This window comes from Neomonachus schauinslandi, chromosome 11 (genome assembly GCF_002201575.2).
Source record: "Neomonachus schauinslandi chromosome 11, ASM220157v2, whole genome shotgun sequence".
Taxonomy (NCBI): domain Eukaryota; kingdom Metazoa; phylum Chordata; class Mammalia; order Carnivora; family Phocidae; genus Neomonachus; species Neomonachus schauinslandi.
In genome coordinates, this window is record NC_058413.1 from 86,483,487 (window position 1) to 86,501,254 (window position 17,768).

General features: G+C 34.7%; 1 protein-coding gene across 2 annotated transcripts in view; it reads left to right on the forward strand.

The window, feature by feature from the left end:
* The first annotated feature begins 6,295 nt into the window (after positions 1-6,295).
* The window catches only part of ARHGAP32 (Rho GTPase activating protein 32), a 217,963-nt gene continuing 206,490 nt past the window's right edge, over positions 6,296-17,768 (forward strand). For both annotated transcript variants that reach the window (XM_044919193.1, XM_044919194.1), the window contains exon 1: positions 6,296-6,484. In XM_044919193.1, the coding sequence (XP_044775128.1) occupies positions 6,369-6,484 (116 nt within the window). In that variant the 5' untranslated portion in view covers positions 6,296-6,368. The remainder of the gene's footprint in view (positions 6,485-17,768) is intronic.

Below are 17,768 nucleotides of genomic sequence, written 5' to 3' on the forward strand. Positions count from 1 at the left end.
ATGCAGTCTTTGCACTTACAGTAGAGGCATTAGATTTCTTTATTAATGAGGTGCAAATTCCATAGATTTTGGTTCTTCTTTGAGGAGGGATTAAATTTATATTAATTCCTATTACAGATTTATTTCATGATTCTGAGATCCTGATATATAAAGAATTTCTAAGTTTCCTTAGTTATTTAGCCCATGTGCTTGTTTTTGCTTTTCTCCTTTGCTATTTTACTTGTTTTTAATCATCATTTTAGATTTGCCTTGGTCTGTACAAGAATATTGCCTTATTTATGCACACTGACTTATTTATTTTTGAATTTATACTCCCTGAGCTTGGGACTTACATTTTTCTGTTGTTTACTTGTGTGTATTTATTCAGTAAGCATTTATTGTTGCTATCTATGGTATAGGAGATGGCAGACATTAGCACTCAGCTATTCAAGAGAAAAAACTATGGAATGGATCTTTTAACTTATGAGTTGTTTAAAACCAAAAAATTAAATAGCTAACACATTTTTCTGTTAGAAATTAAAAACATTGTAGATAAATTAAGGAAGAAAGTAAAAATTACTCAGTGTTTTTGTTACATGCTCTCCTAAGTTTTATATATATATATATATATATATAGAGAATATTTTTTTTATAGTAAGGAACTCTACTCTATATAGTGTTTATAATTTTTTTTTTTTTTTTTTTTTTTTTTTTTTTTTGCACCTACTGATACCAAACAGAGTATAGCACTCTGGTTAAAAATTGTGTTGAAGAAGTCTGATTACGTAGACTGTCAGTATTTTTCTTCAATCAGTATTTACATGAGATGAAGATACTAGAATGTGTAACAATTGATGGTAGTTACTGATCCAGTGAAAACATAGCCTGAGATTATATATTTGTTGAAGGCAGTGTTCTATATTATAATAAATATTGCACATTTTAAAACTTGAATACCAGAAAGTATGCTTTTAATCTTTGCTTGGTTGACTAAGGATACAGAATTTAAAAGCAATAAATGATTTTATTTAAATTTTGGGAGAGCTTATGCATATACTCAGGAAATTTCCACTTAAAATCACTTATTAAGGGGCGCCTGGGTGGCTCAGTCGTTAAGCGTCTGCCTCCGGCTCAGGTCATGATCCCAGGGTCCTGGGATCAAGCCCCGCATCGGGCTCCCTGCTCAGCGGGAAGCCTGCTTCTCCCTCTCCCACTCCCTTTGCTTGTGTTCCCTCTCTCGCTGTCTCTCTCTCTGTTAAATAAATAAAATCTTTAAAAAAAAAAATCACTTATTAAGGAGATTGGAAATGTCATGCTGAACTGTCTTATGATCTAATTTTACATGTACTTTGTAATCTTTGTATTAATATGATGAGGGGAGTATATGAGTTTTTGGTTCTAATTTTTGATTTTCCATCCACATTCATGAAAGGGATCCAAATAAGTAGAAAATTATCTCTTAGTTGAGACTTGTTTCCTTTTATTTATTAGATTACTACTCTCTTTTAAATAATGGTAAAAATTACAAAGTGATATAACTAAAGAAAGCCAAGTATTTACAGATTAAATATCTTATTTCTCAGTTTTTATATAATTACAACAATAAAAACATTCCATGGCATCAGTGATGATGAGTGTGATGGATGTCATTTACAGAGGATCTTATCTTTACTGTGCAATATGATAGTTTCATTACATGCATTATTTCTGATCCACACATTAACCTTACAAGGTTGTTATTATTCCTCTTTTAGAGATTACCAAACTGACACTCAATTTAAGCTACCTAACTCAAACCACACTATCTATAAATGACATAGTTGAGATTTGAAACAATGTCTGTCTGATTTCAAAATATTTCCATTTCTATTGAAATTTTTTTCCAGTTTCATTTTTGAAATACAACATTTTAAAAAAATACATATATTATTGTGATAGGAGTGGATACATTGTTAAGATATCCATTTTTTGAAATTTTATTTAGCTTTTTTGAAGAGTTGTTCAGAGTTAGATCTCGCTTTGAATATATTTTTCTAATGAGGCAAATCTGCTCTAACATGGTATGTTCCATTTTCTAGCCAAATAGACTTTTCTATTGTGTTTAAAGTGATCTATAGATGATCATGTTAAATTAATTGTATATTTTAGGTATTTTAATGAAATAAATTTATTTTTAAATAAACAAATATATTTATTTTACTTAAATTTTAATGAAATAAAGTATGCATAATTGTTTGCCCTTTAGATACATTTGTAAACTGAAGCAGATGTCTGTGTATGATGATCCAGAATACAGGAGTATTCTGTAGTAAAAAAGAAAATAGTTATTCTTTTGAAGTTAGTTACTGCAATGTAAGAAACCTACAAACCACCTACAATTGGTTGGAAAAACAATTAAAAAATTTTTTTAAAGATTGTATTTATTTATTTATTAGAGAGAGTGTGCACAAGTGGGGGGAGGGGCAAGGGGAGAGGGAGAGAGAGGATCTCAAGTAGACTCCACTCTGAACATGGAGCCCAACTCCGGGCTTGATCCCACGACCCTGAGAACACAAGCTGAGCTGAAATCAGGAGTCAGCCGCTCAACTGACTGAGCCACCCAGGCACCCCAGTTAGAAAAACAATTTTTTTTTATTATGTTATGTTAATCACCATACATTACATCATTAGTTTTTGATGTAGTGTTCCATGATTCATTATTTGTGTATAACACCCAGTGCTCCATGCAGAATGTGCCCTCTTTAATACCCATCACCAGGCTAACCCATCCTCCCACCCCCCTCTCCTCTAGAACCCTCAGTTTGTTTTTCAGAGTCCATCGTCTTTCAAACAATTTAAAGAAAAAAGTAATCTGGAATTTAGAATGAATATATAGTATAAGAATGATTAATGATGGATGACATTTGTACATTATATATGGTGCTTTTTACGTTGGAAGAAAATCTTGTTATTGTAAATATTTTAGGAATTGTGCTTAACTTTTCTTTCTAATACAATTACTATATATATATATAAATTACACCTAGACACATGCTATTCACATTGAGAATACATAACTTTATGCAAAGTCTGTTTGGTATATCTGTATTTAAAGGTTTTTTTTTAAGATTTTATTTATTTATTTGAGAGAGTACAAGCAAGGGGAGCAGGGAGAGGGAGAAGCAGGCTTCCACTGAGCAGAGAGCCCGATGTGGGCTCGATCCCAGGACCCTGGGATCATGACCTGAGCCAAAGACAGATGCTTAACTGACTGAGCCACCCAGACGCCCTGGTATATCTGTGTTTAGAGTCAGAATTGTGAAGCATTCTGTGGACAAAGCTTGCTGCCCAGTTCAGGAGATACTTATTGACCTTTTGGCTATGTTTTGAACAGAATTGATAAAAACAATTCTAATTTAAAGTGTGGGAAAATGAGCACTGAAATGGGAGTATCAGGACCTCAGTTCTCTTCCTGCTCTGCTATTTTGTTTTGTGATCACTACTTGCACCCTTTTTTTGTAGTCAACCCAAACGTGTGGGAGATGCTATGTAGAAATGAATGCAGGTCGTCAGTGTACAAGAAAATTACGAGATCAGAGAGGGTCAGGCGAATGAGCTAAATGTAGATCAAATTGGAAGCCACATATTTTCCCCATAGAAATAATATTTTACATGGTGGTTAGATTTTAGGTAGATTTTTAAAAAGTATTTTTTTTTAAAGATTTTATTTATTTATTTGAGAGAGTGAGAGAGAGAGAGAGCACAAGAGGGGGAAGCGGGAGAGGGAGAAGCAGACTCCCCGCTGAGCAGGGAGCCCGATGTGGGACTCGATCCCAGGACTCCAGGATCATGACCTGAGCCGAAGGCAGTCGCCTAACCACTGAGCCACCCAGGCGCCCTAAAAAGTATTTTTAATACAGACTTATAAAGTGAGTAACCCTGGACAAATTATTACACTAAGCTTCAATTTCTTTACCTGTAATATGAGGATTATAATAGCTCCTACGTGTGAGAATTACATAATAAATTATAATTAATTTTGTAAGGCCCACAATGTTTGGCAATTAAATAAGTACTCAGTGTATGTTTACTGTTATTATTACTACTTTGCTGCTAGAAAAATAAGCCACTTTAAAAATATTTTTCTTGAAAAAGATGCATTCTAATTTCAGATTCTGAAACTGTCGCGAAAATTCCTTTTCCTCTTGCTGCAGTGGGGTTAGGAACTCCCCTATCTCTTGTCTTCCTTTACCTCTTGGTGATTAGAGGATGAAGACTCAATTAGTTCTCAACTACTGATGACGACCCCTGTGGTTTAGGTCAGAGACTTGGGTCCTACAAAAGTTTGTTGTGGAAGTGAAGTCTGGTCAGGTTTCAGGCCAGTCGGGGAAAAAGGAGTTAAAGCAGTGGTGGTCTTCAGGAATATGGAATCCTCTCAATTTTTGGTAGCTCCCTTGATTGACTCCGCTGTGTGCCTTACGTGCCCCCTGCTATTCACTACCTTACGTTTCTGCTAGATTTTCATTAGCTACTGAAGAAGGGAACAGAACGCGTGTTGATTTTGAAGTTAAAAACTTTTTTTGAACTGATAGCAGAGTCAAAACCGTGAGACCTGTGGAAGGTCTTCTTTGGTGCAAAGGTCAGGTTGGTGGGCTCGAAGGCTCTCACTGGCGCGGGGCTGTCTGGGGATGTACGGTTCTGCAGTGGCCCCAGGACTAGAAAAGGAGATTTCCTGAGTGAGCTTTTGTTGGTCAGACTGTCCTCAGGATTCTGTGTAAAAGTACTGCTTACAGTTCACGTTTTCATGTTTGAAAGGACTTGAGGAAATGAGGCAATCAACGACAGTAATGAAGGAGCAGAAGAAATGATCAAAAGGAAAGGTGATGGATTCATGAAACACATTAAAGGAGTTAGATTTGTTTAGGAGAAAAAAAGACCTAAATACTTAAAATAACATTTAAAAATCTGATTCTTTGCTGGGGGCATATAAAAGACTATATTAAAATTAGTTATTGTTTTGCGAGGGTGATGTGTGCATGACACAGTGAAAACCTGTCTCCCTGTCATTGGTCTTGGCTAGCTATGTTTTTCCCTTGGAGACAGCAGCTGTCACTGGTGCTGTCCTTCTGTGCATATTCTGCGTGCGTAGTCCCATGTGTTTCTCCTTCCTCTTCTTCGAAAATGTGAATGGGAGCGTTTCATATATACTGTTGTCCACCTTTACCTCTTTCTTCTTTGCCTTAGTAGCGTGCCTTAGGTTTTGTGTCATGTCATGACCAGTGGGGCTGCTTTGTGTTTCTCATTTGCCCAACTGTATAGCATTCCATTCTGTGGCGATTCCATAATTTGATTTTCCAGTTTTCTGTTAAACGAGCAAGTTAGGTGGTTTTTGCTATTCTGTTTTGCTGTTATAAAGTTTACTGCCATGAATATTTCTGTTCATTTCTTATTTCCACCTGTGAAAATAAAGTAATTTCCTAGAAAGGGAATTGCTGGGCCAAAAGATGAATATCTGACATGTCAGTGGTTGGTACCAGTGTGGCTGTTTTCTGAGTAACAGTTGTGTTGTTGCCAGTGTTATAGATGCTATACTTTTCTCTCATTTCCCAGCAGGTCATTTTATTGCTGCCATGGGCGTCTGCAGTTTAAGTGATGTGTAAAAATGTTGCATGCTTTTGTTTGATCTAATTGTCAAGGTCTTTTAACCTTAAAGTATTTATTTATTTTTTTTCTTTAAAAGGCCATGGACAAGCCTGGAGGCTGTTATGTCCCATTTTGGATACCTGAGCAAGGTGTATCTGGCAGTTATTACTGCAGGGAAGGGAAGATGGGTGTAGTATTAGAAGGCATGAAGTTGGGCAGGTCCCTACAGCATGCTTGTCTTCTCTCTGAATTGTGATCCTCCTTAACTGTGAAGTCTGTAACTGTGCCTCTCATTGTGGTTGGTCCAGGAGACTTTTACATATAGTGTTAGCCTTTCTGGTTTTCTGTTTACCTTTCTTAATTCTGAAATAGTGAAATAAGAAATCCTGCACTTTGAAAAGTTATTTTCTCCACTTATTAACTGGAGACTCGAGTAGAGAAAAATAGTTATTAAATCAATAATTAGTGAAAAATCACCTTCATTTGGGTTCTGAGTTTGATTATGTAGGTCACAAAGCCTGAGGCAGTGGGAGGGGCCTGGGTGTCACTGGTGTAGAGCAGTCAGATGCAGTGAGTGTGCTGTATGTGATTTCCTGTCTTTAGCCCAACTGTAATTAAAATAGCACGTAGTAGACTGTGGCCCGGCGTGATCACATATCACTGTGTGTCAGCCACACGCTTGGACGTACGGAAGTAGAGCTGAACACCTTGAACACTGGTGGTGGTCTTTATTCCATTTCTTGAGGTTTAAATTTTTTGAAAACAAGATGGAGACTGAAAGTGAGAGTAGCACTTCAGGAGACGATAGTGTCTTTTGGTTGGATTCTGAAGTTTTAACCGAGATGACTGGCAGTGAAGGGGGAGAGAGGGAAGACAACTTCAGGTAATTATGTAATTCACAGTTCTCTCTCTCACCTTTGTTCCTCTCTCCACTCCCTCCACCCCTGCACCTGTTTCCGATCCTTTCTGTTTTAATCTCTTTTCTGGTAAGACTGTTTTTTCTCAGGGGGAAGGTTTGCAGCTGAAAAGAACAGGTTTCTAGTTGTATATAGCACTCTTCATTCCACAACATGCCCTGAGCTTATTAAATGCATTTTAAATGACTTGTTAGAACACCAGGAAGAGAAGTAAGTGTTAGACAGGTTTTGTAGTAGCATTTCAGGAATTTCAAGTACAGACTCATAATGAATGAACTACCTACCACTCCTTCCTGTGTCTTATTTGCACCTAATAGATTTGATCTGAGTTTGAATGTAATAGGTTTTTCTTCCTCTTTTTTTTTTTTTTTACTCAAATGCCCTCATGTATGTGCCCTCATGTGCTTGGATGCTTTTGTTGCCTTATTCATGTGTATGAAACATTTTGACTATAAGTACAAATTAATTATTTCATGGCGGTGATCCCTACTCTTGTCTCTGACCTTATATCTCACTCTCCTTCCCTCTTGCGAATCTTTCTTGGTATTGAATTTCTACTTGTAACTTCATAACTGAAGTGTTTAGGGAATGCCTCCTGACTAAGCAGATCGCAGGTTTAGTAGCACTAGTGAAGAAAGAGGTCTTATCCAGCTTGTGGAAACAGTGCCATTGGTTTATTAATTCTGTTACAAAATTTAGAAGGCTTTTTTTCCAAACAGTGTTGGCAGATTCATTCTTTTGGAGTTATTAAATCCTTTCTTGAAGAAGTTTGTTCTACATATTATCAGTGCCACCCACATGAGCAATTAAACATCTTTATAATTTTACCTATGAGTACTTGGGTAGGTGAACATACCATTATTTACATCAGATCTTGTCTTTATGTTTAATGTTCAAAAAGAGTCTCTGTCAAGTTAAAGAATTTCTTTATCCACAGATTTGACTTTTAAAGTCTAGGATAGGGGTTCCTGGGTGGCTCAGTCGGTTGAGCATGCAACTCTTGATTTCGGCTCAGGTCCTGATCTCAGGGTCATGTGATTGAGCCCCAGGTCGGGCTCAGCACTCAGCGGGGAGTCTGCTTGAGATTCTCCCTCTCAGTCTCCCTCTGTTCCTCTCCCTGCCTGTGCTCCCTCGTACTCTCTCTCTCTCAAATAAGTAAATAAAATCTTAAAAAAAAATAAAGTCTAGGATAAATGGCAGAAAGGACTGATTATAAGGAAGTCTTGGTAACCCACATTTAAATTTGCCTCTCAGTGGTTAAAATGAATAAGTGTTTTAAATTTGTAGAAAAGTTTAATGCAAAGTATGAAAATGAACTATTAGCATATGAAATTCTTTTTTTGTATCAACTTTCTCATTCTTCCCATAGTTTTATTTGGCCTTTCTTATTTGAGTAAGCTTCTCTCCCAAGATACGCTGATGTTACATATATTCTTTATAATATGGTCAGTGTCTCATGGACAGTTAGAAAAAAATATTTATTTTGTCGGTATTAAAACTGTTTGACTTGGTCTTAAAATTATAAAAGTTCTTTTGGGGCATTAGTCAAAGGAAGAAACAGTCTGGACTTTGTTGTTGTAATAGATTTGGTACTGTTGTCCCTGATTTACTTGTTAGGCAACAGGAGCCTGTCTGGGGTTTACTTATGACTGTTAAATTTAAAAACAAATCTGTAGAAGATTGAGCTTTCTTTTCCTCAAGACTATGTGATAGCATTTTCATCCTGAGAAACTGAACTCTAGTGTTTGCATTGTTTTAGGAAACCATGATACAACATAGGGCATTGATCCTTTTTATAGTGATATTTCATATCTGAATGTCATCATGGCTTTCCTAGACCAAATATGTCTTGGAGATTTGATCTTGCTTTATTTGAAAGTGAAAGAAAGAGATCTGAGTAAGGCCATATTTCATGTAGTGTTTCTCACCTATTCAGCAGTAAGACATGAGGAAATACGGCCGCACAGTGCTTTTACCACATTCACAGCAGCGTTCCAGCTAAAATGCCTAACAGAAAAAATGTGTGTGTGGGTGTTGAAGGTGAAGGGTTGGATGGTAGGAGTTGCAGTTGTAACCTTGGGAGAACCAAATAGTAGACTCCGTGTTATGTATGAAAATTGTTTTAGTAAAAGCAGTTTAGTAATTAAGAAAATATACAGAAAAGTCTTAATGTGTTTCTTTAAAATCTGTGCTAATACACATTAAATCAAACTGTCATTGTTTACATTCTAGTTAATTTCCATTTACACACACACACACACACACAGAGCGAGGGCAAAAGATTGTGTACTGTTCTTTTTCTCTGAATGGTTTCTAATCTAGGTTTTAAATTCATTCTTAGAAAAATAGCATTGTGTCATTTGAGACACCATGACTGATGAAGCCATACCATACCTACAGTGTAGGTTCGTGGTGCTTCCAGCTATCATCTGCTTTAGGAGGAAGCACTCACAGATGGGCATTCATGTTTGTCCAGTAGCTTTTGGAATGGCGTTTATTTTTAGACTTGGTTGGAAGAAAGGATACTTTTTCTAACATTCTAGCACTGTGGGGAGTTGCCCAATCTCCTTCATAGCAATAGTTCAAATTTGTCTACCACTGACTCACAAATCTCTCATTTTCTGATTTCTAATTTATAGAGTGAAGTTATTACCTACCATTATTACTATGTTAAAATAGTTCTTTGACTAGAACATTTAGAGATTATCATAGTCCTTAGAATAGAATAGTCCTTAAGGATCATGAGAAGAGCCCTTCTGTAAATAAGAAGGAGGAATATGAGGCAGAAAAGGAAAAGCAGAGATGTTTTAATTATTTTAAGAGGGTGCCTGGGTGGCTCAGTCGGTTATGTGGCTGCCTTCAGCTCAGGTCATGATCCCAGGATCCTGGTTTCGAGTCCTGCATCGGCCTCCTGCTTCTCAGGAAGCCTGCTTCTCCCTTTGCCTCTCTCTCTCTCTCTCTCTCATGAATAAATAAATAAAATCTTTAAAAAATATTTTAAGAAAGAAAAATTTAATTTTGGAGTTATCATATGCAGTGTATTAAGCCAAATATGTTATGTACAGTATGTCACTTATCAATCCTATAGAGTAGGTAATATTTTTCCCATTTTCCAGATGAGGAGATTGTCACTCAGAAAGTCACACATAGACCACATTGTAGGTATATGGTAGAGCAAAATTTTGAACCCAGGTGTAATTGAATTTGAAAGTGAAATATTTAGCTGCTAAATGTTATTCTCTGGTAAGTAATAGCTTTTAAGAGACTTTTAAGTTGACATCTTAGTTCTGAAATTCCTTCTTATGAAGGGATTTTGAGCAATGGTGATGTATATACAATGAACACAAAAATAAACTAATGCATACAATATATGTGATCTTTTAGAGATATGACCTCTAGGACACCTAGCAGTTATTACTAACCCTCGGTCATGAAAGGTCCTGGTTCTTTGGCATTTAAGGTTAGAAATGTTTATCATATAATCTAGTTTAGTCTTTTCTAGTATTATTGACAGATATATAGACTGGCAAGTATGACATATAGTTAGAAACACAGAGATGATATAGTGCATAATTGAACGACATCTTTAAAACTGTGTACTTTTATTTTAATTAATTAATTAATTTAGAGCATGAGCAGGGAGAGGAGCAGAGAGAACGGGAGAGTGAAAATTCCAAGCAGAGTCTGCAATGAGCACGGACCCCGAAGTCGGGCTTGATCTTACAACCTGGAGATCATGACCTGAGCCAAGACTAAGGGTCTGTTGCTCGACGGATTGAGCCACCCAGGTGCCCAGAGAACTGTGTACTTTTAAAATCAATCTGTAGATGCCCAGATCTTTCAATCAGATCTTTGCTTGTATCTCCATAATAATGTGATTTTAAGTGAGAAGCTTCTAACTTTAGTTAAACTAGATGATTTGGTGAACATACTTTAATTTTTTGCAATGTTTTTATTGGTTTATAGCATGATAAGACTAATAATAGTTCATATACTTGATTGGTTGGTTGGTTGCTTTATTAATTTTCTGCCTTATTTGAAATGATACTGTGAGTTAGAAGATACTGCAGAAATCCAAATAGGTAACAATGGCTTGGAATATGGTATTATATTTCTTCTAGGTTCTTGCTTTTTTCTTTTAAATCTAGAATGATTTATTTTGATTGGCTAAATTTTTCTGGAAGCTGTAAAGCTATTTCACAATTCCCTGCTTTTAATACCATGACTGTTTTTTTGTCGTCTGCAGAAATTACTGCTTTTGGGATCCCCGGTCAGTGTTTTTTTTTTTTTTTAAAGTAGGCTTCATGTCCATTGTGGAGCCCAACACAGAGCTTGAACTCATGACCCTGAGATCAAGACCTGAGCTGAGATCAAGAGTCGGATACTTAACTGACTGAGCCACCCAGGCGCCCCTCCACCATCCCAGTCAGTTTTTATGAGCCTGGAAGGATAGAGAGGTAGCATTAACAATTACCCAATGACATATATTACCAGTATCACAACCCAGGTCTATTTTATAGTATGTGACTTTTCACAGGCATTTTACCCTTTAATAATCTGTTATATCTGATACCAAAAAAAATGTGTATATTGTAAAAAAAAAAAAAGATATTCTGTAACATTGGATTTATGATCTAGAATATAGATTAGCCCTTAAAATATTCTTTCAACATAAAATACAATTTTCCCCAAACTTAATCTTACCAGTGTCACAAAGATAATAAATTTAATTGTGATCCTCAAAGTCTGATGTGAACATCACTTAATCTCAGAAAATTTTATGCAGTATTGGAGTCTAGCCTTTAGGCTGTCTTTATAATCTGTGAAATAAATCTGTCTTAACCATGAGGCATGTTAGTACAAGGCTTTCTTGGTATTTCAGTAATTAAACTCTTTGGGATGGAATCCAAGGTGAACCTTTCTTCTATCTATCTGTATGAGTTTTTTGATGTTTAAGAAGGGCCTTAGAGTACAGAAACTATATAAAACTATATGAAAGTTCCTGGCTATCAGGTTATTTATTTAAACATTTAAAAACCAATTTTTCCTTCACCTTTGTATTTAACTTAGACATTAAAACTCCCTTAAGCAGTCATTTGCATGTTCAGACTTAGTAAATGAAGATCTCTGAAACATACAAAGCTCTGTTTATAAATGTGATATAGTCAGTTCCCTTAAAAAAAAAAATCAAGTGATAGCCTAGCAAGACTAAAATCAGAACAAGCAAAACCTTTCTAGATATTTAATTTTAGAAGATCTGATACACTTTTACTTACCATTAATGATTGGCTTCCCTTTCCATGCTTATATTGAAATATGTATTTTCTTTATTATTTGAAAATCAAAGAATTTCTTCCACTTAGGTGTGCTGTTTTTTTCTACCATGCTTCTCTTTTCTTCTCTACCTCCCCTCCTCTTAAGATCTTCAGAATACTGTTCCATCTTCTTTCTCTCAGTCCCCTTTGGATACTCTTAAATTTACCATGATTTTACGCTACCAGAAACCCTAGTTTTTTGCTAATATGTTTTAATGCTTTTGGTCATTTATTCAGATTTAATTATATGTATCATTGCTTAGTGCTTACTGTTGTTTCCTTCTTATCATCTGCCATCTTAATGTGTCTCTTCTGGTTCATTTGTTTCCTGGTGGATATTTTCTTGAGTATTTTGACGTAAGTTCTGTGAGCGACGTATTCTGACTTCTTGCATTGCTCATGCCATTTCCCCCCCCTTTTCTTTCATAGGTAACTTGTACTTTCTGAATGCTTGTAACATTTTCTTTTTATCCTTAGTTCACATGTATTTTATCATCAGTTCTTCAGTTTGGAGCTCAGTGACTTTGAATCCATAGATTCAGACCTTCATGTTAGGACAGATTTTCAATTGTTACCTATTATTTATTTAATTGTTGCCTTTCTATCTGCAGTAATTGTCTCCTTGTGAAACCTATTTCTTGCATAGCAAGTCTCCTTAATCTGTCCTTTATTCATGGTATATTTCTCTTTACATTTTTATTTTTTGATTTGATGTATTTCTTGTACTTGTTCTTTAGGCCACTAATAAAATCTTCTTTAATCTTCCAAATTCAATCTGAGTAGGAAAATAATTTTAAAGTGTTGTTTTTCACATATAGATATAGCATATACACTGGCACATGTAAATAATACATTTATGCTATTGTGTTCTTCAGCTTTGTGACTTTATTCATTCTGTACATGTGCTGTTTGTTCTGACAGAACAGAATTTATGCTTTCAACTACTAAGCTAGATATCTGCCCTTCTTTGCCTCCAATTTTAGTAGTCCCATGATGCATATAGCTTCTCGTAGGTGCAAACACCCACATTTAGGAGTCCTAGTCCTTCTAATTGACGGTTTAATTTCTTTACAGAGTAATTTTACAGTTTTTATTAATTCCTTGGGGGCAAATACCTCTTTTGTTGTGGAGAGAAGTGGGAGTGTAGCCTCCTTCAGCCTCTCTGTTTCTCGTTTGGTTTACCAGTCAGTAAGATCCCACTTGATTTTTGTCTTCTAGAAGTTTATCAAGATCTCTGGCCTGCTGATTCCACCCATATCATTCTGCTGAAGATTTATTTCCTTTTATTTAGCTTTCAGAGACTTTTCGGAGACTTAGGGTCGGTTTCTTAACATATGTGCAGTCTTGAATTGGAAGTCTACTGGTACTTTTTTTCATGACTTTTGAGAGGAAACCTCTGAAGAGAGCATTCAGTGAGGCAGAATCTTGGTGTCTGTTACCCAGTCTAGTGGGTCTCTAGAGATGTAAATGGCTTGTTTCTGTGTCTTCTGCAGGATGTAAAGTGGAAACTTCCAGGAGGGAACAGTCTGCCAAATCTGGAGTGACTGATATGTGTTAATGCATTTCAATGCTCCTATCTGCAGAACAGTGCTATTAATAGTGCATCAGATAGTAACTAGTTAGAAGATGTAATAGATGAAAAGGTGCCAATTTTAAGAACAACAAAAATAAAACACCAAAATAAACTTAATAAGGAACTGAGACATATTTGAAGAAAATATAAAGCATTACTGAAGGACATAAAAGAAGTTTGGAAGAAATGAAAAGATACACCTTGTTCATAGCTGGGAATATTCAGTATCATCGAGATGTCAGTTTATTATAAATTCATGTGATAATAAGAATGCTTTTTAAAAACTTAGACAAATTGATCTTGAAATAAGTTGATCTTGGTTTAATAACTTTGCCAAGGAACTTTGGGAAGACCAAAAGAAGCAAGGACTAATGCAACCAGATACTGTACTATATAAAGTCTCTATAATTAAAACCTTGTGGTGCTGATAGCTGAACAGAAGGCATAATGGGATAGAATGGAAAGCCTAGAAATACACTCAAACACATAGGAAGACTTAGATGTGAGGAAGATGGCTTCTCAAAAACCAATAGGGACAATGTGTGCTATTCAGTAAGTACTTTGGGGGAAACTGGATACACATCAGTGGAAAATAAAAAAAAAATTGAAGTCCTACCTCATAGCAAGGATAAATTCCAAAATGATCAAAGATGTAAGTGTATTAAATGAAATCATAAAAATTTTAAAAGAACACATGGGAAAATTAAAAAAAATAATTTGGGAATGGGAAGGCTTTTAGAGCTATAATTTAAGATGCAAAACCCATAAAGGAAAGAGTTATGAAATTTAACTACATAAAATATAAAACATCTGTATTATAAAAAATAAGCAAGGACAAATACAGCCTGGGAAAAATACTTGGAACTCATATTACAGATGAGGGACTAATCTCTTTAATATATAAAGAACTAAAAATAGATAGGAAAAGACCAACCTAATAGAAACATGGGCTAATGTGTCAAAAGGATTTTTTTCATTGTGGAGAATTTGTTCTTCAGATATACTTGCACATATGTAGAAACAACATATTTACAAACTTACTGTAGCATTGTTTGTAATTCCAAAAGATTGGAAATAATTCAAGAATCTATCGGTAAGGGACTGGTTAAATTATGGAATATCTGCACAGTGGAATATCATACAATTGTGAAAACAGCAGAGAAGCTCTTTATATACTCATATGGAAATGAGAATACTCCAGGAAATATTAGAAAATTACTCAGTGGTGTATAAATATACTTTTCAGTAAAAAGTGGGTTGATAATGGAGGAATAAAACTGTTCTTCCATTTTTTTACACAAAGAGCAGCATATTTACACATTGCTTTCATATTTGTTATGGATATATTCTTAATACATGTGAAAAAATTATATATGAATAGATACATTCATAAAGTCTGGAAGAATATATAAGGTAGGGAGCTTGATGGGTAGGAATTAGGCAGGATTTTTGTCTGATAAAATTATAATACCTATTAAGTATTACAGCATATCTGGCATTTTCAGTTGGAAATGATTACAACTCAATTCTACTGGCTTGAGCAAACCTCTGTTCTATTTTCACCACCAAAACAGCTGACCCCATCAGTTTCTTTATTTTCTGGGAATTCTGGGAATATTGGGTTTATGTAAGCATTTAATAGTGTATATAAAGCAACCAGAACAGAGTTCCTATATTTTAAGTAGCTTTATAATCTAATTTATTAATATTCTCTGAAGGTAGGAAAATATATTACTCCTTATGATGACAGTTAATGACTCTTAGTTACAGACATAACTAACACCTTGCATCTTCAGTTTTACAACTTCAGCCATGGGTAAAATAAACAGAACCCAAACTCATTACCTACTGAAAGCTGTTCTTTGTAGTGGAATTGAGTCATATTCTTTCACAAACAGACAGATATAAATTGAGTAACAAACCCAATTCTCTCTTGTCTGTGATAGAGTGTAGATGCCTATCTCTTATTTGTCAAATATCACCACATGCTCAGACCATAAAATGACTTCCTAATCATTTCCCATACCATTGGGGAACAGCTTATTGGCCATAAGTGTCACAGAACCAGAACCAAACTTAGCAAAGAACCAACAATAAACAAAAACAAAGATTAAGGGAGTAAAAAGAGAAAGGTAAAATTCTATTACTGCTTGGAGTTTACTCCAGGGATCAAGAAAAGATACGCCTCAGTGTAAACAGTACCTTAGGTAACACTTCTCAGGCAATGTGTCACTTGGACTTCTCTGTGGAATTTAACACTGTCAAGAACAATTTTTCATAAGCTATGAACAAGATTCATACAAAGATAAAGTGAATATGTTTCAGAGATTTAAATACTTTTTAAATGAGGGAGATGGTAAGGCTGGTTCACACAATTTGAGGAAAGTGTTTCTTTTCTCCTTCCTTTTGCTTGAAAATATGCAGGTTCAAATCTGATGTTTTACAGAAAACTCTTGTAAATAAAACATTAGATTCTTTAGGTTTTATGGTTGGTAATCTTAGCACTCTGTCTTTACTGTTAGATTTGAAACTATAATGAATCACTGAGGGTAAAATTTGCCCATAATTTAAAAAGCATGGAACAAAAGGATCAATTAAACAAATAGATAAGTTTTTATGGATTTGATTCAGTGTTATATGATAAAATGTATATAATATAAACATAATTTTTAAACCTTTTAAAATATGTAATATTTACTGATAAACTTTTTACTTTACGTTTTTATTAAGGTATAACTTACATATAATAAAATCAACAAATCATGAGTGTATAGCTTAAAGAATTTATATAAATATATATATCCATGTAAACACAACCCAATTAAGATATAAATTAACTTTAGCATGCCACAAGACCCTTCCCCCTCCTAGTCAATACCTGTTCCAAAGGTAACCATTATTCTGACTTCTGTCACAGTAGATTTGTTTTACCTGTCTTTGAACTTCATGTAAATAAAATTATACAACATGTACTCTTTCCCTCCCAGCTTTATAGAGCTATAATTGTCATATAATATTGCTTAAGATGTTCAACGTGATGATTTGATACACTTATTTATTGAGATTAGCATATACTTTTGTCAGGCTTCTGTTTCTCAACACTTATGGGATCCATCCATTTCTTGCAAATGGCAGCAATAATTCTTTTTCATTTCTGTGTAGTTTTATATGGAAAATAGTGCAGATTACTTACCTATTGTATTTGGCTTTTCCCCCCATTATTAAGTGTATGGTAACAGTATGTATAAATATTTGATTTTTGCATTTGACCTTATTTCCTGTGATTTTGCTGAATATCTTAACACATTGTGTCATCTTCAAGTGATGACAGTTCTATTTTTCCTTTATTTATTTATTTATTTATTTATTTATAAGTTAGACTCCATGCCCAGCATGGAGCCCAAAGCAGGGCTTCAACTCACAACCCTGAGATCAAGACCAAAGGTGACATTGAGTCAGATGCTTAACCGACTGAGCCACCCAGGCCCCTTCCCTTCTAATTTTTATACCTTTTATTTCTTTTTTAAAAAAACTAATACATCAAGTATAATGTTGTATAGAAGACATTCTTATCTTGTTCTGACCTTATTGGCCATGCTTGTCATTAGGAAAGCATCAGTATTTCACCATTAACTATGATGTTATCTGTGTGTGTGTTTTAATAACCTTCATGTATCTATATTTAGAAAAATTATGACAAGTTATTAAATTTTACCTATTAAAATGACATAATGTTTTTATTCCTTTATTTTAATCATATGGTCAGTTATAGCAATTGATTTTAGAATGTTAAAGCAGTTTGCATTTTGGACTAAAACTTACTTGGACATGGTGTGTATATATATATCCTTTTGTAAACCAGTGGGTTTGATTTGTTACTACTTTGTTTAGAAGTTCTGTAGCTATGTTAATGATATTGACCTACAGTTTTCTTTTCTATTAATGTCTTTATCAGCTTTTGTTATGAAGACTGTCCTACCTCATGGAACAGGTTGAAAAGGGGTCTTCCTTTTATTTTTATACTCTGGAGGAATATAATATTGCTATAATTTATTCCTTGAATGTTGGAAAGAATTCACCAATGAATCCATTTGGGCCTGGAGTTTTCTCACAGATTCAGCTTCTTTAAAGCTATAGGACTTTTCAAAATTATTTGGTTTCTTGTTTCAGTTTTGGTTGTGTTCTTCAGGCAATTTGTCCATTTCAATGAAATTCACAAATATATTGGAATAAAGTTGTTTGTAATGTCCTCAGAATCTTTTTGTCTATAGGCTTTTTAGTTATAACTCTCTTTTCATTGTTTATATTTTGTGTTCTGTTTTTTTTCTTGTTGAAACTTCCTAGGTGTTATCTATTTTATTA